Here is a 22,412-nt window from a genome sequence, read left to right as displayed (position 1 = left end):
TGGATTCCTATTTTATTCTGTTGTTTGTAATCCATTTCTGTAATTGTTCTAATCCTCAAGCTGTTCCCAGTTCGGCCAGTAGGTCCCACTTTATGCTGCCTTCTTTGTTCTGTTGACCTGCCTCCATCATTCATGGGATGTCTCTTGACATTCTGGCACAAGAAGGTTTTCCAAGCTTATCTTGTTCTTTTCCTGCTCTAGCTCTGGAATCAGCTACTTCCAAGGAGTCCTGGTTCTGTTAAGTGGAGGAGAGTGATTAGAAACCAAAATCTGGGTGCTAGGTGTGTGCATTGCTACTGGGGTGTCATTGCCTCTAGGCTCTCTCAGAGCTAGAAAATATAGGTAAGTAAATATGTACACACAAATGCATATATACACACACACCATACATATACCTCTGTAACTGTTTCTAGATTTCTTTATGTACATATATGTAGTATAGTATGTGCAGATGTATGATGTTTGTATGTGTGTATATGTTATGTGTGTATATATTATGTATTTTATATTATGTATTTTATATTATAAAACCTTGAATTTTATATCATAAAAACCAGAGTTCATACCGATAACTCCATCTTAAATCTAGCCAACCTCTTTCCATTTTTGTAAATATATTTCTAAGTACGGAGAAACTTGGGTTCTTCTTATCCTCGGTATATTTACTTATTTCATTTTATTTATTTGCTCAATGTAATCAGTTTCCCAACCACAGCAGACAGGTCCTCCATCCCTGTATCCCACTCCTCATGGCCTGGAATCCTCAGCCAGTGGGCCCTCTGGTCTGTCTTCCGTTTGGCCTCCCAGTGTCCCTCCAGTTCCCCCAGCCTTCCTTGTGGTTCCCCACCTCCCCCAGCCACTCTTGTCATTGGGGTCTGGGCCTGCTGGTCTGTGCCGCCTTATAATTCCTCGACTCCTTACCCCCCCTGTATCCTTAGCTGTTGCGCTAACTCCTCTATGATGGAAGCGAGCTATTATTATTTTCTGAGGGAGATTATATATTTTTTGTTCGTTTATTGGGGTATAGTTTATATGCAGTGAAATTCATCCTTTTGAGGTATACATTTCTATCAGTTTTGACAAATGTAATATAGCCATGTAGTGCTGACCACAATCAAGATATGGAATGCTTTCATTAGCGCCGAAGGTTCCCTTAGTTCCCTTTCCAGTCAGGGCTGCCTTCCGCCCCCAGCTGCTGGCAATCACTGATCTGATTTCTGTTCACTATGTAGTGTTTTGAGTCTGGCTTCTTTCACTTTGGGTTCTTTCAGGATTCGCCCATGCTATTTTTTTTTTTTCCGGTAGGCGGGGCCTCTCACTCTTGTGGCCTCTCCCGTTGCGGAGCACAGGCTCCGGACGCGCAGGCTCAGCGTCCATGGCTCACCTGCCCAGCCGCTCCACGGCATGTGGGATCTTCCCGGACCGGGGAACGAACCTGCGTCCTCTGCAGCGGCAGGCGGACTCTCAACCACTGAGCCACCAGGGAAGCCCCGACCATGCTATTTTATGGATTAGTAATTCATTCCTTTTTATTGTTGAGTGCTTATTTATTTATATCTGTACCACAATTTATTTTTCCATTCACCAGTTGATGGACACTTGGGTTGTTTCCAGCTTTTGATAACTATGAATTAGACTGCAATAAATATTTGTATATAGGTTTTTGTGTGGATATATGTCTTCATTTCTCATGCGTAAATACATAGGGATGGGATTGCTGGGTCATATGTTAAGTATATGTTTAACTGTATAAGAAACTGCTGAACTTTTTCCAGTGTGGCTTACCATTTTTGCATTCCCATCAGCAGTGAATGTATGAGAGAGTTCCAGTTGCTCCACATTCTTTGCAGTATCTGATATTGTCAGTTTTAAAAAAAACCTGAGTCATTCCAGTAGGTATGTAGTGGTATCTCTTGTGGTTTTAATTGGTACTTCCTTAAATTCTAATGGTGTTGAGCAGCTCTTCATTTGCATAGTTGCCATCCGCATTTCTTTGATGATGGGTCTGTTAAATCTTTTGCTCATTTTAAAAATCGAGTTGGTTGTTTTCTTTGGTGAGTTTTGAGAGTTCTTTATTCTTGTTACCAGTCCATTGTCAGATATGTGTTTGCAGATATTTTCTCCCTGTTATTTTAAATTATAAACATAGCTTCTTTAGGGTATCAGAATTTTGGATTGGATTCTTTGGGGCTTTCCATAGAGCCTCCGTGTTGTGAATACCCAAGAGAACTATACGTAAGAGGGTGAATCTAGGCGTGCGGGAGGGTGGAGATCTTGGAGGGTCAGGTGGAATTGCCTCTCCCCAGGGACTGAAGGGTACTTGTGAAAAGGAAGCAAGAACAGGGAAAAATAAGAAGAGTGGTAGTGGTGGCCAGGACTTTTGGTGGGAGAATTCAGTACAGCCAGTTCAGGGATGGGAGGATGGCTGTTAGAACTGTCTACAATAGAAGGGTAAGGAGCAAGAGAGGAGCCAGGAGGTTAACGTGGAGTGTGTTGAATCTAAATGAAGTCAAACAGGGAGCTTCATTTGGTAGGTAAGAGAGAGGCTTAGAGAGGGGATGCAACTTACCGAAGAACTGGGCCTTAAATTCAGATCTTTAAGAACATTTGTGAAGAAGGGCAGCATATTGAGTTGGGGGCAGGAGGGGGAAAATGAGGGTGCTAAGCTGGGGTGACATGTTTTTGTTATTCTTTATATGCTTTACATAATTTATAAATACTCTTCTTGTATCTACTCAGTATTTAGTAAAACATAACAACAAAGCTGGAATGACCGCAGAATTGGTGATGGAGCTGGTAAGAGTTTTGACTGTAAGTCAATCTGGAATATATTTTGGGTTAAAAGAAAACATTAGAAATCTAATGGGAATGCATTTTTGGCACAACAAGAATGTTTGGTTCTTCCTGACACCGAAAGGGAAAGAGGATACTAAAGACAGTAAGAGGTCATAAGTTTGGCTTTTGCTAGTTACAGTTAGCCGTGAAACTACTAGCTCCCAAGGTTAGGATTTATTGGAATTGGAATTGCCTTTGGATTAAAAGAGGATGATGAAAGGAAATGTCTGGGAAAGCCTGATAATAGTAGTATTGGATTCCTGGTCTAATTCAGGCACTCCTGAGTACGCTCCTTGTCATTACATTTTCCTGATCCTTTCATAACTCTGCAGAAATTGAGATTGAGAAAAATTAAGTGATATGTCCAAAGTCATGTAACTAGTGGGTGGGATTCCTCCCTAGGACTGGGTGGCATCAGAGCTTGTTCTCTTTTCACTGTACCAGTGCTGATCATGGTGTCATTTGAACACTGGTGTCAGTCCACTGTTGGTTGCCAGCTCACTGCAAGATAGATACAGGACTTGATAGTGAGCATGTAGAAGCTTTTATAGTATTTTGATGGAGTAATTTTGTGAGTGTTGAATCTAATAATAAAACGTTTGGGGTTGTATTTTATATGTCTTTGTTTTTTTTAAATTTCATTTTTTCTAGTAGTTCATTTTATTGCATTTTACAAAAGTACCATTCCATGATGGATTGGGAATTAAAAAAAGAAAGGGGTTGCTACAGTTAGTTTGAGAAGCCCTGCACTGTGCGGTGCTGCCTCTCTCCATTTGTGATACTTGCATCAGTAGGCAGTTTGCTCTGGCATTTCAGCTGACTCTGAGTTCTGAATGGCAGCAGGGACAGGGTCAGTAGAAAGGGGAAGAGGCAGGAGGGAAGGTGAGGGTCTAGTGGAGACTCTGGGAGAAGGCTTCAGACTGCTCTCAAGTAACAGAAGGGTGAATCCCAGGTCTCCTAAGATGAAGGTGGATACCATGCTTCCTTTGGTCAAATGCAGTGTTTGGATTGTGGCCACCTTTCTGTAGAGTCCTTACCTGCTTTTTATTACTGTCTGCGGCAATGCTGGTGTTGTTATAGAGGAGAACAAATACAGGAAAAGGAATTTATAGAAATAAAGTTGACAGAAGGTAAGAATTCAGAAAATCTGAAACCTCCTTTTCCCTCTTCACAACTGCACATGAGCACTCACCTTGAAGTGTTTTCCCTTTAAGGGAAAGGCTGCAGTTTTTTGGCAGAGCTGAGAGTTTTGATTGGCCCCCTCTACTGCTGTTTGTCACGAAGAATCCTGACCAGTCCAGTTTTGTTCAGAGCTGGTTGGGGAGTCAGCTGAGCTGCCAAGTTCTCTGCACCCAATTCGAAATGTATTAGTGTTTAGGGAGTGGGCCAAGTCTCTCAGATGCGCCTCCTACAGTTCAACTTTCCATGTTCCAGGAGGAAATGTGACCCTCCTGTTTCTGGAACCCCAGGTCACAGATTCTTACTTCTCTCTGAATGCCTTTGAAGCCTTGCCAGTTTAGGGAAGCGGGGAGATTAACTCACTGAAGGGAGTATGTTTTTAGGGAGGTTACCCAGAATGGGATACCCTAATTAGTGGCCCAGGAAAAGGAGCCCACATCCTTCAGGTTACCTAGGATATGACGTTAAGGAAACAAGTATCAGTCTTACGGGATTCTTTTTATGAAATGGCAAAACAGGCCCTCTAATTTAGATCCTTGTTTGACCAATTTTAGTTATGATGAAACATCGATCACACTGATGTAGATAAAGGCAGGCAATATCGCATGGTACGTATCTCTTGCCAAAACCCTTACATGTGGTCTACAGTAAACTGCTGCCATTCTGGTTGTGGCCGAGGGCAGGACTGCGGACCTGTGACAGTTCTAATTGCAAACCTTGTACTTGCTTTGCTGGTTCTTAATCCCTAGAACCAAGCTAGGGTCAAGAATGGGTTCCTGATTGCCATGGGTATGACTGTTGAGATAGTTTTCAGTGCTCCTGTGCTGGTGACAGCTGTAGGTTGGGAGGTAGTTTATGTAGGTCTGCCCTTTTCTCTATGGGGATAAGCTACTGATTTAACATTTATTGAACCTGTGATAAGTATAGGCAGTTTATAATGCCAGCTTTTAAATTTCAAGGCAAAATAATTTTGATAATTTTCAGATTCATTAGAACCCTCTTAACATTTGAACAGAAGGTGGAAGATAAGAGGATGAGGCATGTGGTGGAAGCGGCATTCTGGGATCTGTCACAATACTTTATCCTTACCTCAGTGTCATCAAGTCTGGGAATAAAACTATGTCCGAACATCTCTGTGTCTCTTCTGTAGGTTATAAATTTCCTGAGGAGAGGGCAGTTTCTGATCCTGTTTTGTATTTCTCAGAGAGTCTGACCTTCTTGGTAGATTCAATAAATATTTGTTGAGATCAATTAAATAAATAAGCAGCTTCTAAAGTAAGCACAAAGGACAGAGTGCTAATTCAGTAGTTTATTTGTGAATTTAGTTCTCCAGGTCTTCATGCTGTACTTCTCTGATCAGGTTCCTGAGCCCAAATGACTCGCCTGGTACTTGGCCTTAAACTTTCTCCCCTCTGCCTTTGGTTATGCTCTCCCTAAGCAACGAGAAGATGGGGAATGAGGTTTATAGACGATTCAGACCAGCAGACACACTCCGCTCCTTCTCCCCCACCACACACCCAACTCCTTTCTGTATGGTCTTTGGGGACAATTAAAATTTTTTTTGCCGTAAAGGTATGATTCCTAGGTGAAGCTGGGAATTCCTAATTGTGTATGTACTCATATTTTTGTTAGGTGTGTGGAATTTGAGGGGGTAGCAGTGCTGGAAATAACCTTAGGGTCTCTTCCTCCCCACCACGTTTTACCAGTGACAAAATAGAGACCCAGAAAGGTTAAGCAGTTTATTCCTAGCCACATGGTGAATTAATCGTTTATCAAGACTGTTCTCCAGGTCTGCCAAGTCCTAGTTCTAGGCATTTACCGCACTACCAGAGAAGGCCTGTTTTTTATAGAAAGCATCAGTAAAACCTGACTTCCAGCAAAAACGAATATTGGCAATTTAACTTAGGAATGTGAGTGCAAAACCTTTTTCCCTTTTGAATGCTAGAACTATCCCAGAGTTTCTCTTTTTCTGCTTTTTGCATGATTTAGAAGACAGAACAAAAAGAGAAAAGTTGCATAAAGGATATGCTTCATTTAAATGCTTAAAGAAAAAAGTAGGGCACTTCAGATTCCTAAAAATAACATTTTTTTAAAAATCCCAAAATTGTGTAAAAAGGGATTTTAGTTGCACGAATTCTGTAATTTTCTGGGGTTGTCTGGGCCGGGGGAGGATGCTAGCTCTCCAAGTGCTTTATGTTATAGTCCTCTTTTTTTTGTGGTGACCCCAGAACGGGAGATGGAGAAACGTTCTCTGAAGAGTGATCTGGGGGGAGGGATGAGAAAGTTGCAGGCGGGAAAGCTCAGCCTAGCGGTTTTAGAGAGGGTTGTTTTTTTTCTTTTTTAAAAAGGAAAGGTCTGCTAGGAGCCTGGTCCTAACTGATTCCAGATGGGCCTGCTCCAGTACAAAGGTTTTCAGTGTGTTTGGGATGGGACAGACCATGAGGGCCCCCTGAGCACTTCCTGTGCAGCTAGGCAATTGTACTCACCTAATCAGAAACAGCCGTCATTGCTGGGCCTCAAGAGCAGCCATCTTGGGCTGTCTTTGTGCCTCATTCTGTGAAACTGCCCTCTTCTCCTGCCTGGTTTATCTCCCCATTCTAGTCTCCTTTCCTCTCTAATCTCTTCTCTGTTTGTTTTCAGGGGACATATATATTACTTATGGGGTGGGAGCAGTGGGGAGGAGGAGGAGGGGAAGGGAGAAATAGGAGGAGGGAGGAGGGTGAACAGCCAAATTAAAGACAGATGCTGAAAGGCTTTTTTTCCTGGACCTGGGAGATATTTGCTGGAAGTGGGTATTGGGAACATGAGAATGTGAAGCAGACAGGGGAAACCACGCCAACTCTGTTTTTTAATTTCTTCAGTCCGGCATCCTTTCCAGAAGGGCTCAGAATAATACGTGGTTTGTTTACATTATAAACTGAGTATCACTGGCCCTTTCTGGCTGTGTGCCACAGGGCGAGTTTGACAGTGACTTTAAGCCCAACAGAGATAGAAAGATGTTTTGTGCTCACATCCCATGGAGCATTGTTGCCAGGGGAGCGTACCTTCCGTGCTCTGATGGAGGCTTGAATTTGGCCACCTTCTCAACTACTGCAGTGCATCTCAGGCACTCTGCACAGATGAAAAGAGGATTTTGTGGTGATGCTCAGCTGCAGGGACTATAAATCGTTCTCGTGGGCCCTCCACACTCCACCAAGGATATATTTTATGTATAAATTTGATTTTCTCTTTTGGTGCAGATGCCTGTTAGACCATTTGGTTCAGATGTATGCTTGGTGTTTGAATCTCAGTTTTCTGGATCTAGCTGATGATTGCAGAAACTCTGTGGGCCCAGGGGTTCGTCTGGGTCCTTGCAGTTTCATCCTGATCCATTTGGCTGTCGTATTCATGTTATTGCATAAATGTGAATTTATTAGGATTGAATACGTAAAATTCTGTGTAGGAATAAAGTTCTCCGAGGCCTTGAGTCTTAAAAAGCTGCTTTTTATTTTTAATTGGAATTTTTTTGGGGGAAATTGTAGATTCACATGCAGTTGTACAAAAGCTGCTTCTGAAATGGCAGGAAAGCAGAGGTTCTGATTTAGAGGCGGATAGACACCTTTCCTTGTCTTCTGAAGCAGAGTGGAAGAAGATTGGATGAGGGGCCCTTGAGCCCTCCGCTCACCTTGTTGGCTCTCTGCTGTCTTTGGTGTACGCACTTGTCAAATACTAGAAGTGCTCTAGCACGAGAAGTACCCAGTTGCAGTCCCTAGTTCAGGCAGGCCATACCATGAAACCTTGCTGATGTGCTTGAGCAGAGACAATGCTCAGAATGTAGGGATAGATTGGGGGTGGAGACATTGTAGACCTTGGAAGAAGTGAGTTGGAATTGATAGGGTTGAATCAACCAGACATATTTGGTTGGGATCACTAGGATTACTCCGTTCATTGTTTTCCTATTAGCTTAGATGTCATCTTCCTAAAGAGGCCTTCTTTAACCTAAAGTACATTTATGCCAATTTTTTTTAACAGTTATTGTGATTTGCAACTAAATATTTGCTTATTTACTTGGTAAAATATTTTTCCCTAATTTGACTATACTTCATGAAGGCAGGGACTGTGTCTGTTTTTCATACTGTATATGTGGTACCTAGACTAGTAGGTGTACATATCATAAAAGTTCGTTGAATGAATATCATGGGAAATTATGGTTCCTGCTGAAAAGCTTAATTCTTAGTTGGCCAACCCTTTGCCTACTATTTTGGGTCAGAATAGAGACTTGGAAAATTTTCTAGATGAAAGAGTTTTAATCCCTTAGGCTTCTTCTCTTCTTGTAACAAATCAGTAAACTACCTTAGCTTGAGGCCATCACTTAAGCTCTACTAATAGATTCTTGCATCATTTCAGAAAATGTGTTTAAGGCCTAGAATCCCAGGCTCTGAAGCATCTGGTCCACCCTGACCTCTAAAATTAGTAGACTTATTCTTTTCCCTCCTGTTCTACATGTTTAGAAGAGTAGCACAATTCTATTTTAATGCTTGTTACAAAATAGAATAAGGAAAACACGATGACTCTGGTTTAAAAACTCTCTGCTCATCTAAATTGATTTAATGGCTAGTCTTTCCTTTTACCACTTCAGCTTCTCATCTTGGAAATGACCTTCCCTAGATTTATCTTTATAAAGGGGGTCACATATATATTAGATCCCTAACTCACTGGGACTCTTTCTTAGGCTTGGCATTTTGTTTGTTTGTTTCTAAGTAACTTTTCTCCCCAAGACCAGGAAGAAAAGGTTAAGTAATTATGGGCAAGAAAATTAGAAAACATATAGGGAAAAAATGTAGGGTTGTGTGGGTGTGTAAGAGTGTTTGTGTATGCATATATATATATATTGATATTTTCCCCTTCTCTGCCACATTCTTCTGTACCTAGAATGAGATTTTTTTATTCTGGGAAAAATTGCATAACTTCTGGTCTCGGCTGTTTCTTTTAGGTAGTTGAACTATAAAATACTGAATTTGTAGCTGTTACCTTATTAAGATCTTTGGTCTACTCTTTTGAAAACTGGTAAATGATGTGGTTTTTAGATATGTGTATTGAAGCAGTACCAGTAATAAAGTATTGCCTTTGTCCTGCTGTTCCTTATTGAAGTCGAAATTTGCTTGGAGAGCTGAGAGTCATAGAGGATTGTTATTTTTGAGCTCTGAGGTCAAAATCCTCACAATTAATATTTAAGTGTTATGCTGTCAGCTAAGGTCAATATTCATTTAGGTCAGGGATCACCTCTTATATATCGCTTTTATCTCTTGTAGCACCTAACACAGTCCTGGGCACATGAGAGGTGCTCAGTGCAGTTAATTTAGTGTGATCTTGCGTAACTCACAGGTTGAGTTGGTTGATCTGTTTTTTGGAGGAAAACATCACTTGTGCATTTTATAGACACATACATGGTGTGCCTGGGAATTTTTAAATATGTATTTAAAATGCTACTTTATTCAAGTTTCTAGAGGAAAACATATGAGAATATCTTCAAGGTATTCTTTACTTGAACCAGGACATAAATAATAACTATAAAGGAAAAAAATGATAGATGGACTACATTAGCATTAGGGCTATCTTTTCATTAAAATGCACCATTAAGAAAATAAAAAGGCATGCCACAGAGTAGGAGAAGATATTTGCAATACACGTATCCGGCTGAGATCCAGAATACATAAATAACTCCTTCAAATCAGTATATAAAAGAAGTCCTGTAAATTAATCTTTGAACAAGCCAGAAAAAAAAAATGAGCAAAAGATTTGAATAGGTACTTCACAAAAGATGAGAAGTGGTCAACATCGTTAATCATCAGGTAAAACAAATAACCATAGTGAGATACTACTACACTAACTCCAGAAAGACTGAAATGGAAAGGGCACACGCTACCAGGTGTTAGTGAGGTTGTTCAGCATCAGGAACCCCCCTCAGGAGCCCTCATGCACTGCTGGTGGGGATGTAAGTTGGTACAACTTTGGAAAATCTGCAGTTGGCAGTATCTATCAAAGCTGAACATAAGTGTACCCTATAACCAGCACTTCTACTCATGCTTATATGCAACAGAAATGTGTACGTATGTGCACCAAAAGACATGCACAGGAATGTACGTAGCAGCATTTTTAGTAATAGCCCCAAGCTGGAAATAACACAGTTGCCTTTCAACAGTACTGGAATATTTTCCAATAAATTATAGTTATAAAATGGAATACTTTACAGTAATAACAGTGAATGAACCATTGCTGTATTCAACAAATGAGTCAGTTTCACAAATGTAATGTGGAACGAAAGAAGCCAGCACAAAAGTACAGTATATAATGTGTGATTTCAGTTATATGAAGTTTAAAAACAGGCAGAATGAATCTATGGTGTTAAAGTCATTACTGTGAGCTGGTAGGAGTGACTTTGCAAACGCCCTAGATGGGCTTCCAGTATGCTGATAGTGTTCTCTCTCTCTCTCTCTCTCTCTCTTTTTTTTTTTACTTAGATGCTGCTTTACATGGGGGGTTCACTTTGTGGAAATTCATTGAGTTGTATACTTCTGATTTTTTCCCATTTCTGTATATATAGTCACTTCTGTAAAAAGTTTACTTAAAAATTAGATTTTCTTTTTGTCCTGTGAAAAGCCTATAGATAGCTTTTCCTCTGATGCATGTACTAATCCTTTGCCTGTCAAAGCTGGTAGGATGTGGGCGTGCATATACATTTATGTGTTTGTATATTAGAGATGTCGTATGGGCATGAAGATGCTTCTCTTATTAATGTAAATTTGCTTGTCAAGTATTCAACACACTAAGAGTTTCAGACAGCCATTGGAAAAGAAAAGTGATAAAAAAAAACTCCACTGATCACTTTTTAAACTAGCTCTCTGAGAAGAATAAGGAAACACTCACTCTGCCTCACTGCGTAGCAAATTTGGGGTTTGCTCTGCAGATAGAAGAACCTCTTCATTAAATGTTCTCCATCACTAAAGGCTTCATTTTCAGAAGAATGCACCTCCTTTTGACCTTTATTCTTTTTATAAAATTAAGATATAATTGAAATACAACATTACATTAGTTTTAGGTGTACAGCATGATTCAATATATGTATATATTGCAGATGGTCACCATAATATGTCTAGTTAACATCCATCACCACATGCAGTTACAGAGTTTTTTTCTTGTGGTAAGAATTTTTAAGATCTACTCTCTTAGCAACTTTCAAATATATGGTACAGTATTATTAACTGTAGTCACCATGCTGTCCATTACACCCCCATGTCTTATTTATTTTATAACTGGAAGTTTGTACCTTTTGACCACCTTCACCCATTACCCCACCCCAATCCCTACCTCTGGCCACCACCAATCTGTTCTCTGTTAGGGTTTGGGGTTTTTTTTTTTTGTTTCTTTGTTTGTTGTTGTTGTTGTTTTTAATATTCCTCATATAAGTGAGATCTTACAGTATTTATCTTTCTCTGTCTGACTTACTTCACTTGGCCTAATGCCCTCAAGGTCCATCTGTGTTGTTGCAGATGGCAGGATTTCCTTCTTTTTATGGCCAAATAATATTCCATTGTATATATATACCACATTTTCTTTATCCATTCATCCATCAGTGGTTACTTAGGTTGTTTCCATGTCTTGGCTGTTGTAAATAATGCTGCAATGAACGTGGGCATGCAGGTATCTTTTCGAATTAGTATAGTGCTTTTGTTTCCTTCAGATAAATACCCAGAAGTGGAATTGCTGGATCGTATGGCAGTTCTATTTTTACTTTTTGAGGAACCTCCATACTGTTTTCCGTAGTGGCTTCACCAGTTTACATTCCCACCAACAGTGCACAAGGGGTCCCTTTCCTCCACATGCTCACCAGCACTTGTTATTTCTTGTCTTTTTGATAATAGTCATTCTAGCAGGTGTGAGGTGACATCTCATTGTGGTTTTGACTTGCATTTCCCTGATGATTAGTGATGTTGAGCACCTTTTCACGTACCTGTTGGCCATCTGCAGGTCTTCTTTGGAAAATGTCTATTCAGATCCCCTGCTCATTTTATAATCAGATTGTTTGTTGTTTTGTTATTGAGTTGTATGGGTTCTTTATGTATTTTGGATATTAACCCCTTATCAGATATATGATTTGCAAATATCTTCTCCCATTCAGTAGGTTGACTTTTCATTTTGTTGGTAGTTTCTTTTGTTGTGGAGAGGCTTTTTATTGACCTTTATTCTTATCATGGAAACTATAAAGAGAGGAACTCTTCACATGATATTAAAAAAATTTTCCCCCTTACTCTATGGAAATCTAACTCAAAGCAAGGCAGTTTAGGAAAACCTAACCTGGATGAGGTAGAAAATCATGTGGCCTTGACTTCTCTCAACTGGTCATATCTCTCAATTCTCAGTCTGGCCTTAGTAAAATTCTTGAAAGTCATCTTAAGATTGCCATGTTGTTTTCTGACCATACCTGCGTAAATCTTCGTTCTCTCTCCCTGGAAGGCCCTTACTTGCCTCATTTACCTCAGTAAACTCCTGGAGCTCATTCTCCACGATACCTTTGAGAGGTAGCCATTCCTCTTGTGTCTTCTCACTCTACCTGTATACTCTGCCATATCACAGACTACACATAACTGTGTTTATTTGTCCTCCAGTGCTCGCCTTTTGAGACTTACCAGCTGGCATGTGGTAGGTATTCAAGAAATATTGAAAGAAAGTATGAATGATTTGGCATATTTTCTAAAAAACAATAGCTATTTTCTACGGATTAAAAGTCGATGATAATAGTTGATATTAGTAGATATATTCTAAATTTTTTCAGAAGTGATACTTTGTGTTAATTTCTCAGTAAACCCAGGAATGTATTTACAGCAGGGGGCGTATTGTGGCAGTAGGCAGGAGGGATGCTAACTGGTTTACATGGGTATCAGACATGAGCCCTTGGCCTCTTTAGCGTGGTCCTCTAATAGCTGATTTAATATTAGTGGAATCTCTGGAGAAATACTTTGAAATGCTCTCATTCTGTGTGCAGAATGTGAGATCATAAATAATCTAATGTACAGATCTTGACTGCACAGGGTTTATGGATTAAAATCAGCAGATGAGACTGTGTAGGCATTAGGACCTTATGACTGGGACAGTGTAGGCATTTTGACAGTGATAATTTTGTTCATCTCAAATATTATAAAATTTAATTCCAGAATATGTTATCTGAAGTTTTATCATTTCACTTCAGCATGTAATTTCTCAAGCCAATTTTAATTTTAAAAGATCTGAGTAGAATCATTGCCATTTGTCCAGAAGTTTAGACTAATAGGATTAGGATAATAAATTAATAAGTATTGAGTGCCTGCTCAGCGTTTAAAACTGTTAGTATACCTAAAAAGTATGACTTTGACCTTGATGTCAAGCAATCTGTATTTTATTTTATTTATTTTTAAATTTTTTTTTTGGCTGCATGGGCTCTTCATTGTGGCATGCGGGCTGGGTTCTCTAGCTGTGGCGTGCAGGCTCCAGAGCACATGGGCTCAGTCGTTGCTGCACATGGGCTTAGTAGCCCTGGGGCACGTGGGATCTTAGTTCCCCGACCAGGGATCGAACCCACATCCCCTGCAATGGAAGGCGGATTCTTGACCACTGTACCACCAGGGAAGTCCCGCAACCTGTATTTTATTGATGACATAAGAAATCACAGATACAAAGTGATTTCTGACTGTTTCTTTCCAACCCCAACTGTCTGTAAATGGGAGGCCAAGCAGAAAAAACACAGGCTTTGGAGTCCAAACACATCTGGGTTAGAATCTTAGCTTTTAAAAAAATTAAATAACAAATTATATAACCGTGGTCACATTGACATCTCTGGAACTGTTGTTTCTCTGTTTGCAAAGAGATGTAAGAATATATGCAAGTTGCAGTTTTTTGGTTTTATTTTTGAGAATTAATGACAACCCATATAAACCCCCTGGCACATAGTAAGTACACTTAATGTGTGTTTGAATGAAAGGAGTGGGTAAATAGAGCTTTATTTGCAGTAGTCCACGTAGTCCAGACCATTCTTGATAGATGTCATAATGATAACTAATGTAAGTCAAGCTGCATAATTGATTGGATGGGCAATCTTGGGAACTGTGCTTCAGTCTTCCCATTGCGGAATAAGGTGACTGACCTTCTGTTTGTTTAAGAATATTGAGGAGAACTTTTAGAAGAGTGTTCATCTTAGTTAGCCTGTGGAACCGTCTGATTAGTGGTGTACACAGTAAAGCTTTCACACAAGGAGTGGCTTGTCACGAGTCCACGTGGAGTGAAATGAGGAAGTACAAACCTCAGAGATGGGCTAGTCATGCTGTGTTCCTCCTCCCCCTGACTGCCCCCCCCATGTGAGTTTCCATTGTTTATTAGCAAATACCGCATCCTTTGCTGTGTTCTGTAGCAGTTCTGAAGCTTAGTCTGGATGCCTGTATGTTAACTGGTAGGGCATTTTGACTCTGCTGAATGTTCCAGATTGTTTAAATTCTGTTTGGGGCAAATGACTATTTATCGTACAAAATTATTTTCCTTTCATGTCTATTTTTTCACTGGAGAGTTGGTGCCCTGGAGCTGAGTCTCTGCCCTGCAAACCCAAAATACAGTTTTCCTGGGTGTGTCTTATTTTAATCCACCCCCTTTCATACTGTAAGGCTCTGACCTGCTTGGACCCTTTCCTACTTGGTTACAATTGATGCTTTGTCCTTTAGAGTCATATATGACTAGCCACTGGGTTGACTCAGTGTTCAGCTATCAAATATGGCTCTGACAAAAAATCATTTCCCTAGAAATGGGCAGCCAAGCTGGAAAATGAAACCCTGGTCCATATTGAGTCATTTAGGGAGAATGAGTAGCAGTTTCAAAATTAGAGTTAGGACTAAGCAAAGAAAAGATAGGGCCAGCTCCAAAATTGAGAACTAGTCAAAGATTAGCTGGATTTTACTAGAAGTAGACACCTTTGGGGGAACTATCTGTGGTTCAAGAAAGTATGCATACATTGTGCCGTATCTAATGAGTATGGAGGGATCATTTTCTAGAAGTTCATGTTCTTCCTCTGTGGATTATTGATTTCTGTTAATATCCACAGGAATTTCACTACTAATGATGTCAGCTTACTCTATATTCAGTCCCTTTGGCCAAGGGACTTAAACTACTTTACATTAATTTTGTCAGTAATTCTTATAACATCCCTGTGTGGGAGCTGCTTTTGAGATGAGGGATGTCAGAACTTGCTCTAGTTTACATAGCAGGTCAGTCTCTGGGATGGAAAATTCGACCCAGGATTTGTGGTTCTAGGCTTAGCACGTTTGGTCACTGAAGTGTGCAGTCTTTCAACTTCGCTTCTCTCCCCTTTTCCTCCTCCTTTTTTTCCTCTGCTGGAGGAAATAATATCAAGCAAATAGCGAGGGAATCCGGTCTTCTGAGTGGTTGGAGACTTAGGAATTCTGCCTTTAGGCATGGAGTTTCCAGTCCTTGGCTTGAGATGGAAAGAAACAGCAGAAGACCGATGCTCAGCCCATAACATGTCCTAACTGGTTTTTTGACCAGTGCGTACTTTTATTTTTGTTCTTTTTTTTTTTTTTTCTTATTGGGAGGAGAGGAGGGTGTGAGAGTTTTGTGTGCCAGCCTTATATGTGGAACAGTCAGATGTTTTTAATGCTCAGCAGATACTGCTTTGGGTTGGGGGCCAGAGAGAAACAGGTGAAGCAGCCACTTTAGGGTGGGGTTGAGAGAAGGGTGGAATGTAGGAAGGAGGACGTTTCTCTGTTTTCTTAGTCATAGGACTCTGAATCTCAAGTAGCTAAATTTAGCTCAGGTTCCTGTTGAAAGCATCATTTTTTGGGGGCGGGTGGTAAGGGGAGAACGGAAAACCTTTTTGTGTATCCTGCTCCATGAAGCCAATAGGGAAGCAGGAGGAGGTGAGGTTGCCATAGAGATGGTAGCTGTGTGCAAGGGGAGAGCAGCAGGGTTTAGAATTCCAGGAAGGAAGAGAGAGTGATGTCATCAGATTCCATGGACCAGCCCAGGAACCCCTGTGAGGTTGGTGGGGAGTTGGGTGTGCGTGGGGGGTGGTGGATGGGAGTTTGTGCAGGGGAATTGTGGCTTCAGTAAGGTGTGGGGAGTCCAGTTCAAGCACAGAGGTTGGTTGTGTGGAATCGTGCTGATCTGCGTTAATGCCTGCTTTTTAAAAATCTGTAAATCATTCTGAATTTGCAGAATATTTTCTTTGTTGAAAAGGATGTATTCATTTAACAAAGGAGCTAATCCAGATGTAGGAATATAATACCTGTCTAGAGTTATGTTCCCTGTAGTATTTGTGTGTGCCTTTATCCTCTGTACGTGAGGGTATTTGTGCACCTATTTTGGACATATAGTTGCCTTTGTAGGATGCCTTTTATGGTGCTGCATGCAGTTAAATGCTTTATTAATGCCTGATTATTATATTTATTTTTCTACGGATGGGTGTGTATAAATAAAGCACACTTTTTATTTTTAAACAATCTGGAAGGAAATCAAAGCCATTGCTTTTGCAGCAGAAAGAACTGCATGCTTCAGGACAGTTGTTCTGAACATATGCGTGCGTGTCCGTACTGATAGTGAAGGGCAAATGTGTTTCTTTTGGAATGAGTGAGGGGCTAATATTTTTAAAAACAAATATAACAGTCTGTGCATCCAGATGAGTATTGTCCTTCAAAATAGTCACTTTGACTCTGGTGATACAGCCACTGCGCAAAACATAAAGAACTCTCCTTTGGAATCAGCTTCAGAGATGAGTGATGAGGACAACATTTTTAATATCTAACATCACATTTTTTATTTAAAAAGAATACCTAGCTTGATCAGACACTGGATTTCTTTGAACTGGCTTTTCCTGATTTGGGGTTGTCAAAAAAATCAAATCTGTGTTCAAATGATGAGCTTTTGTCCCAGTTAAAGATATTTAAAGTCATAGGTTTAGGTTCTGAAGGCATTTTCATTTTCAGATCAAGAGCTCCTAGATTATGTAGTTTAGCAGTGGCTGCATGAATGATGGCAACATCTGAGGAATAAGAGCATAGCCTTCTCAGGGCACAGTCTTCTGAGGTGACCCATGTGGACTTACTTGTTCAACTGTGTTTGTTAAAATCAGTGACATTACTATTGGGTGATCGAAGCAGCATTTTGTGATGTGTCTGAGGGCACAGACTAAGGAACCAGATTGATTCAAGCGTGCACCCCTGTTCTGCTGCTCAGTGACTGACCTTGGACAAGTAGCAGTCTCTTGGTGCATTGGTTTCCTCGTGTCTAAAATGGGGATGATAGTGCTATAAGTACCAACCTTACAGTGTGGTGCTGAGGGAAAGTAAACTAATACAGAAAACACTTAGACATTTGGTATGTTCTCAATCAGTGTTTCCTTTGGCTATTGTCATTAATAATTAATTATACATTTCTTTGAATCACAGAATTATGAGGTAGAAGGTTTCAGACACCCTGAATGTCCAGGAGGGAGGGGCCTAGGAATCTATAATTTTTAAGTGATTCCCAGATGATTACGATGAACAGCCAGGTTTGGGAACCGCTGTGTGTAATCCGTTTTGAGTATGGCCCAAGCGCTAGAAGTGTCATCATTTCCTGAAATCTTACTAGAAGTGCAGAATCTCAGGTGCCACCCCAGACCCAATGAATCAGAATCTGCATTTTTAACAAGATACCCTGCAGTGACCTGTATGCATGTTAAAGTTTAAGGAACACTGCTTTTCTTCTACCAGTGGGAGTAATTGGGTGATAACTACAGGTTAAAGATGGATTATTTCTCAGTTATTCCCATTGGTAGAAGAGAAACAGTCAGGCTAAGCCAGTGTGTAGATGAGCCTGCACTTCCCTTCCCTGTTGCTTAGCCTATAGGGATAAGTGCTTTTCTGGACTAAGTCACTGTGTACCATTTAACGGAAAGAAGAGAGTTATAATTGTGCCTCTGCCTCTACCACTTACTAGTTGTTTGGCCTTGATCTAGTCATTCAACCTCTCTGAGTCTCAGTGTCCTCAGCTGATAACGGAAGTAATACCCAGACCATGCAATAATGTGCATGAAGTATCTAGCACATTGCGGTGTCTGCACACATTAGTGCCTCCCCCCTCCCCCGCCCCCTTCCCCCTTTCAGTGATGATCTGTGTAGTAGTTCTGTTCCCTCAGAAAGGGCCACCAGTCGAGACCCAACACCATTCTCTCTGGGTAGTTTCCTTGTCTCTTGCCCTTCTTTCAGCTATCTCGAGCATCTCATTGTACTACAGAAAACCGTACGTATAGTTTTCTTTGCCACTTTTTTCTGTTAAGTGCCTTTTACTTAATGGAGACTATCTAAGAGGGCTGGAAGAACTATAGGAGTTGAATAGTGGAGCTGGTATAGGAATTAGGTGTGATGAGATCTGATAGAGGCAGCCCTTTCATGAATTCTTAGTAAGTTGACCATATGTTTTAGAAAATTAATTTGTATTTTAAAAAAATTGCTGTTTTTTAAAAAAAAACCCACCATGAATTCATATGATTTCATTTAAAGTCTTTTAGACTAGTTGCAAGCAAGAATTAACATGGCATTTATCAGAAGATCCTTGAATGGTAATGAGCATTATCTTTTTCCTGACCAGGGAATTAATATGATAAGGGGAAGTTCAGGGACTTGCTCTGGGGACACCAGAAGTAGATGGCAGAGAGTTTAGGTCAGAGGATTGGCAATCGTAGCAAGTAGGGCATTGGAAGCAACAGCAGGAGTAGGAGATAGAAAGGCCCATTGTCACTCAGCCGTATAAATCTTAGGGGACTGAGGGATAAGGCAGGATTGTGAACTCAAAGCGTATAATAAAAATTGTTATAATAATAGCTTTCCTCTCTATAAGGTGGGTACACTCCTAGGTGCTTTGTATATATTATGCGTAATCTTAACATCTCTGCAAGGTATAGGAATAATAGATCAGAGAGGTTGAGTAACTTGCCCTCAGTCACTCAGCGAATAGCAACAGAGCTCGTTTGAAATCATGTTGAATAGCAATGTGAATGATGAGACTGTTTTAAAAGCTAAATTGAAATAGCAAATATATGCCAGTTAAAGTAAAATTTATTTTGTCTGTATTGACCTTTATGGCTAAAGGGTTAACATTTTAGCCTATCTCAGAGGGATTTTTGGAATGTTGCAGAATTATCCTTTTGGGATATATTTCCTTTATACTCTGAGGCTAATAAAGAGGTATCTTTTTTTTTTTTTTAAAGTCTGCAGTTCAGTGAAAGAGCAGTTTCAACTGAATATCACGATACAAGGGTTGTTTGACCATGGGATTTTGACTATGACCCATGATAAGAGATCCATTTTATGTGACAACCTAGTGTATAGTTAGATGTTTATCTGTATATATGTGACCAAAACACGTTTCATGGAATAATTTTTACCCTTACTAAATGTGAGGTACTTGATTCTTTCTTCCTGTTTAAAAATTCTATTGTAGTCCAGTATAGTGATTCTTAAAAGTGTGGTCTATGGACCTCACTTCCCCCGCCCACAAAGGTACCCAAGAACCTTTTAGGGGGGGTCTTCAAGGTCAAAACTCTTTTCATAACATTAAGATGTTTTTTGCCTTTCCTACTATGTTGACATTTGCACTGGTGTTGTGTAAGCAATGATGGGTCGTCCTAGAGTGAATCAAGGCACCGGCACAAAACTGTACTGGTAGTCATTATTTTTTTTACCACCACACCCTTGTACTTAAAGGAGGGGCGAAAAAAGTCAGTTGCATTGATATTATATAATGAAATGTGTCAATATTGAGAAGATCTTTATGACTTAGTGAACCAGTATTTTATAAACAAACAATGCAAGATGTTACGTAATCATGATAGGTGAAAATTCATTCAAAATGCAGGACAGGCCAATGGGTCTTATGAAAAAAATTCATTGATATGGTTTCAGATGTCACACTGCAACTAACTTTTAAGGAACTGTTACTTTTCAAGTTTTGGTATAATATTAAGGAAGAATATCCATAGATATGTGAAAAGACTATTAAAGTACTCCTACTTTTTCCAAATACGTATCTGTGGAAGGCCAGATTTTCTTCATATACTTTCACCAAAATAACATATCACAACAGATTGAAGGCAGAAGCAGATATCTTAGCCATCTTCTGTTAAGTGGGATGTGAAAGATATTTGCAAAAACAAAATGTAAGACAATGGCACTGTTCTCACTAATTTTTTTGTTTTATAAAATATAGTTAATTTTCATAAAATGTTTTATGTTAGCATAATGGTTTATTATTGGTATTTTAAAATGAATTAACAAATATTTTAAAAATTACGCAGTTTCAGTTTCTAATAGGCAAATACTAATCCTTATTAACTCCCATAAACAAAAGTTCTTTGGGATCTCTAGTAATTTTTAAGAGGGTAAAGGGATTCTAAGACCTGAAAGTTTGAGAGCTGCTGCTCTCATTTTTTTTATTTTTTAATAATGGTTGAGATCTCTTAAATTAAATCAGTCATGAATGGGTCTTGACTCAGTTTGAAAATACACTGAGCCAGAGTTAAAAGAATTGCGTTGTGAAGGCAGGTAGCACTTTGCTAGATTTTACTAAAGTTGAGTTGATGTGGAAGAACACCCTAAGGTGCGAAGTAAATTGAGTGAAGTTTAGATCTGGAAATTAGCTATTTACAGTCATCCTTCAAACCCCATCCAGATCTTGCCTCCCATGACTTCCCGTGTTTGTAATTTCTTCATGCCTTTCTCACTGCATTATCAACTTTGTACACTTGTTCCCTCTGGACCTTATATTTACATTTTATTGCATGATTCATGTTGTGCTTATTTACATGCCTGTCTCTCTTACTAGACTATGAGTTCCTTAAGAAAAGAATCAGTAACTTATTTGTCTTTCTATTTCTGCCATAGTGCCAGACACATGAATGTCCTTCAGTAAATATTTGTTGAAGGAATAAATAAATGGGGAGAAAAAGGGAATGACCAGTTGAGGCCAGATTTAGAGTGTTTGGAACTTGATCATGTAAGCAATGGAGGGCCATTAGCATGGGAGTGATATGAGTGGTGTTTGATGAATTACCCTGGCCTGGTAAGAAAATTGGGAAGAGGTGGATGGAGACTGCTGGACCAGCTAAGAAGCTATTATTCAGTTATTTAGGCTTGACTCAGATGACCCAGGCCTGGATTAAGGTGAATGCTTTTGCCAGAGGTAATGAAAGATATGTGTCCTGAAAAATATTTACAAAAACAGAAACATAATATTACCCCTATTACCTCATATTTATTGCATACTTATAATATCCTGAATATAGTTTTAAGGGCTTTATGTGTATTCACAGCATCCTTGAGAAGGTACTGTTATTATTCCTAATTTTTGATGGTTAAGTGAAAACAATATGTATTCGTTGTTGAAAAATTAGAAAATACAGATAGGCAAAAGAAAAAAAAAATGTATGTCACTCTATAAACCCAAACTCAACACCAAGACGTAAACACTAAACATTTTGGGAAACATCCTTTTAGACAAGGAAAAAAAAGTTATGTGTATGTGCTATAGATGCCTGAATATGAGGAAACTCTGTATGTAAGGCTTCAAGTTGTTTTCCATTGAAAGGACAAGCCAACCTAAATATATAAATTTTTAGGGATGTTGATGAAATAGGCAAATGTCTTTAAAATACTTATTTTATTTATGCATACATGCCTATTCAAAGTCTTATATAATAATTTAGAAACATTTTATTTTCTATGGTTTTGGGAAGAAAATTTATACATACTCTACGGCATCAGTATCTGTATCATTGCTTAGAACCACTGAGTCTTCAAATAGTTTTCCAGGGTATATACTGAGATGTGGCACTTTTTTGAATCCGTATCTGTTGTAGTCACTGATGATTTTATTTCAAGCTACAAGAACCCATTCAAATAACATCATTATCACCATATTGTATACTGCATTGCTTTTCAAAAAATGTTTTTATTGAGATGAAATTCACATAACATATTATTAGTCTTTTAGAAGTGAACAATTTGGTGGTATTTAGTACATTCACAGTATTGTGCAGACACCACCCCTATCTAGTTGCAAACACTTTTCTCACCCCATACCTATTAAGCAGTCACCCTCCATCTCCCTTTCCTTCCATCTGCTTTCGGCCTCTATGAATTTACCTATTCTTGGTATTTCATATAAATGGAATTATACAATATGAGACCTTTTGTGTCTGGCTTTTTTCATGTACCATCATGTTTTCAAGGTCCATTCATGTTGTAGCATGTATCAGCACTTTGTTCCTTTTTAAAGTTGAATAATGTTCCTTTGTATGTATATACAATTATTTATTTATTCGTTCATTGATGGACATTTGTGTTATT

General features: G+C 39.4%; 1 protein-coding gene across 13 annotated transcripts in view; it reads left to right on the top strand.

Annotated features, from left to right (window-relative positions):
* The window catches only part of RBFOX2 (RNA binding fox-1 homolog 2), a 262,455-nt gene that overhangs the window by 45,194 nt on the left and 194,849 nt on the right, over positions 1–22,412 (top strand). The window contains exon 1 of one of the 13 annotated variants that reach the window (XM_060025578.1): positions 15,901–16,068. The exons of the other annotated variants lie outside the window; for them this stretch is intronic. Within the exon in view, the coding sequence (XP_059881561.1) occupies positions 16,027–16,068 (42 nt within the window). The 5' untranslated portion in view covers positions 15,901–16,026. Of the gene's footprint in view, positions 1–15,900; positions 16,069–22,412 lie in introns of those variants that run through there. 13 annotated transcript variants of the gene reach the window in all.

This window comes from Delphinus delphis, chromosome 11 (assembly GCF_949987515.2).
Source record: "Delphinus delphis chromosome 11, mDelDel1.2, whole genome shotgun sequence".
Classification (NCBI taxonomy): Eukaryota; Metazoa; Chordata; class Mammalia; order Artiodactyla; family Delphinidae; genus Delphinus; species Delphinus delphis.
This window is presented reverse-complemented; position numbering and strand designations above follow the sequence as displayed.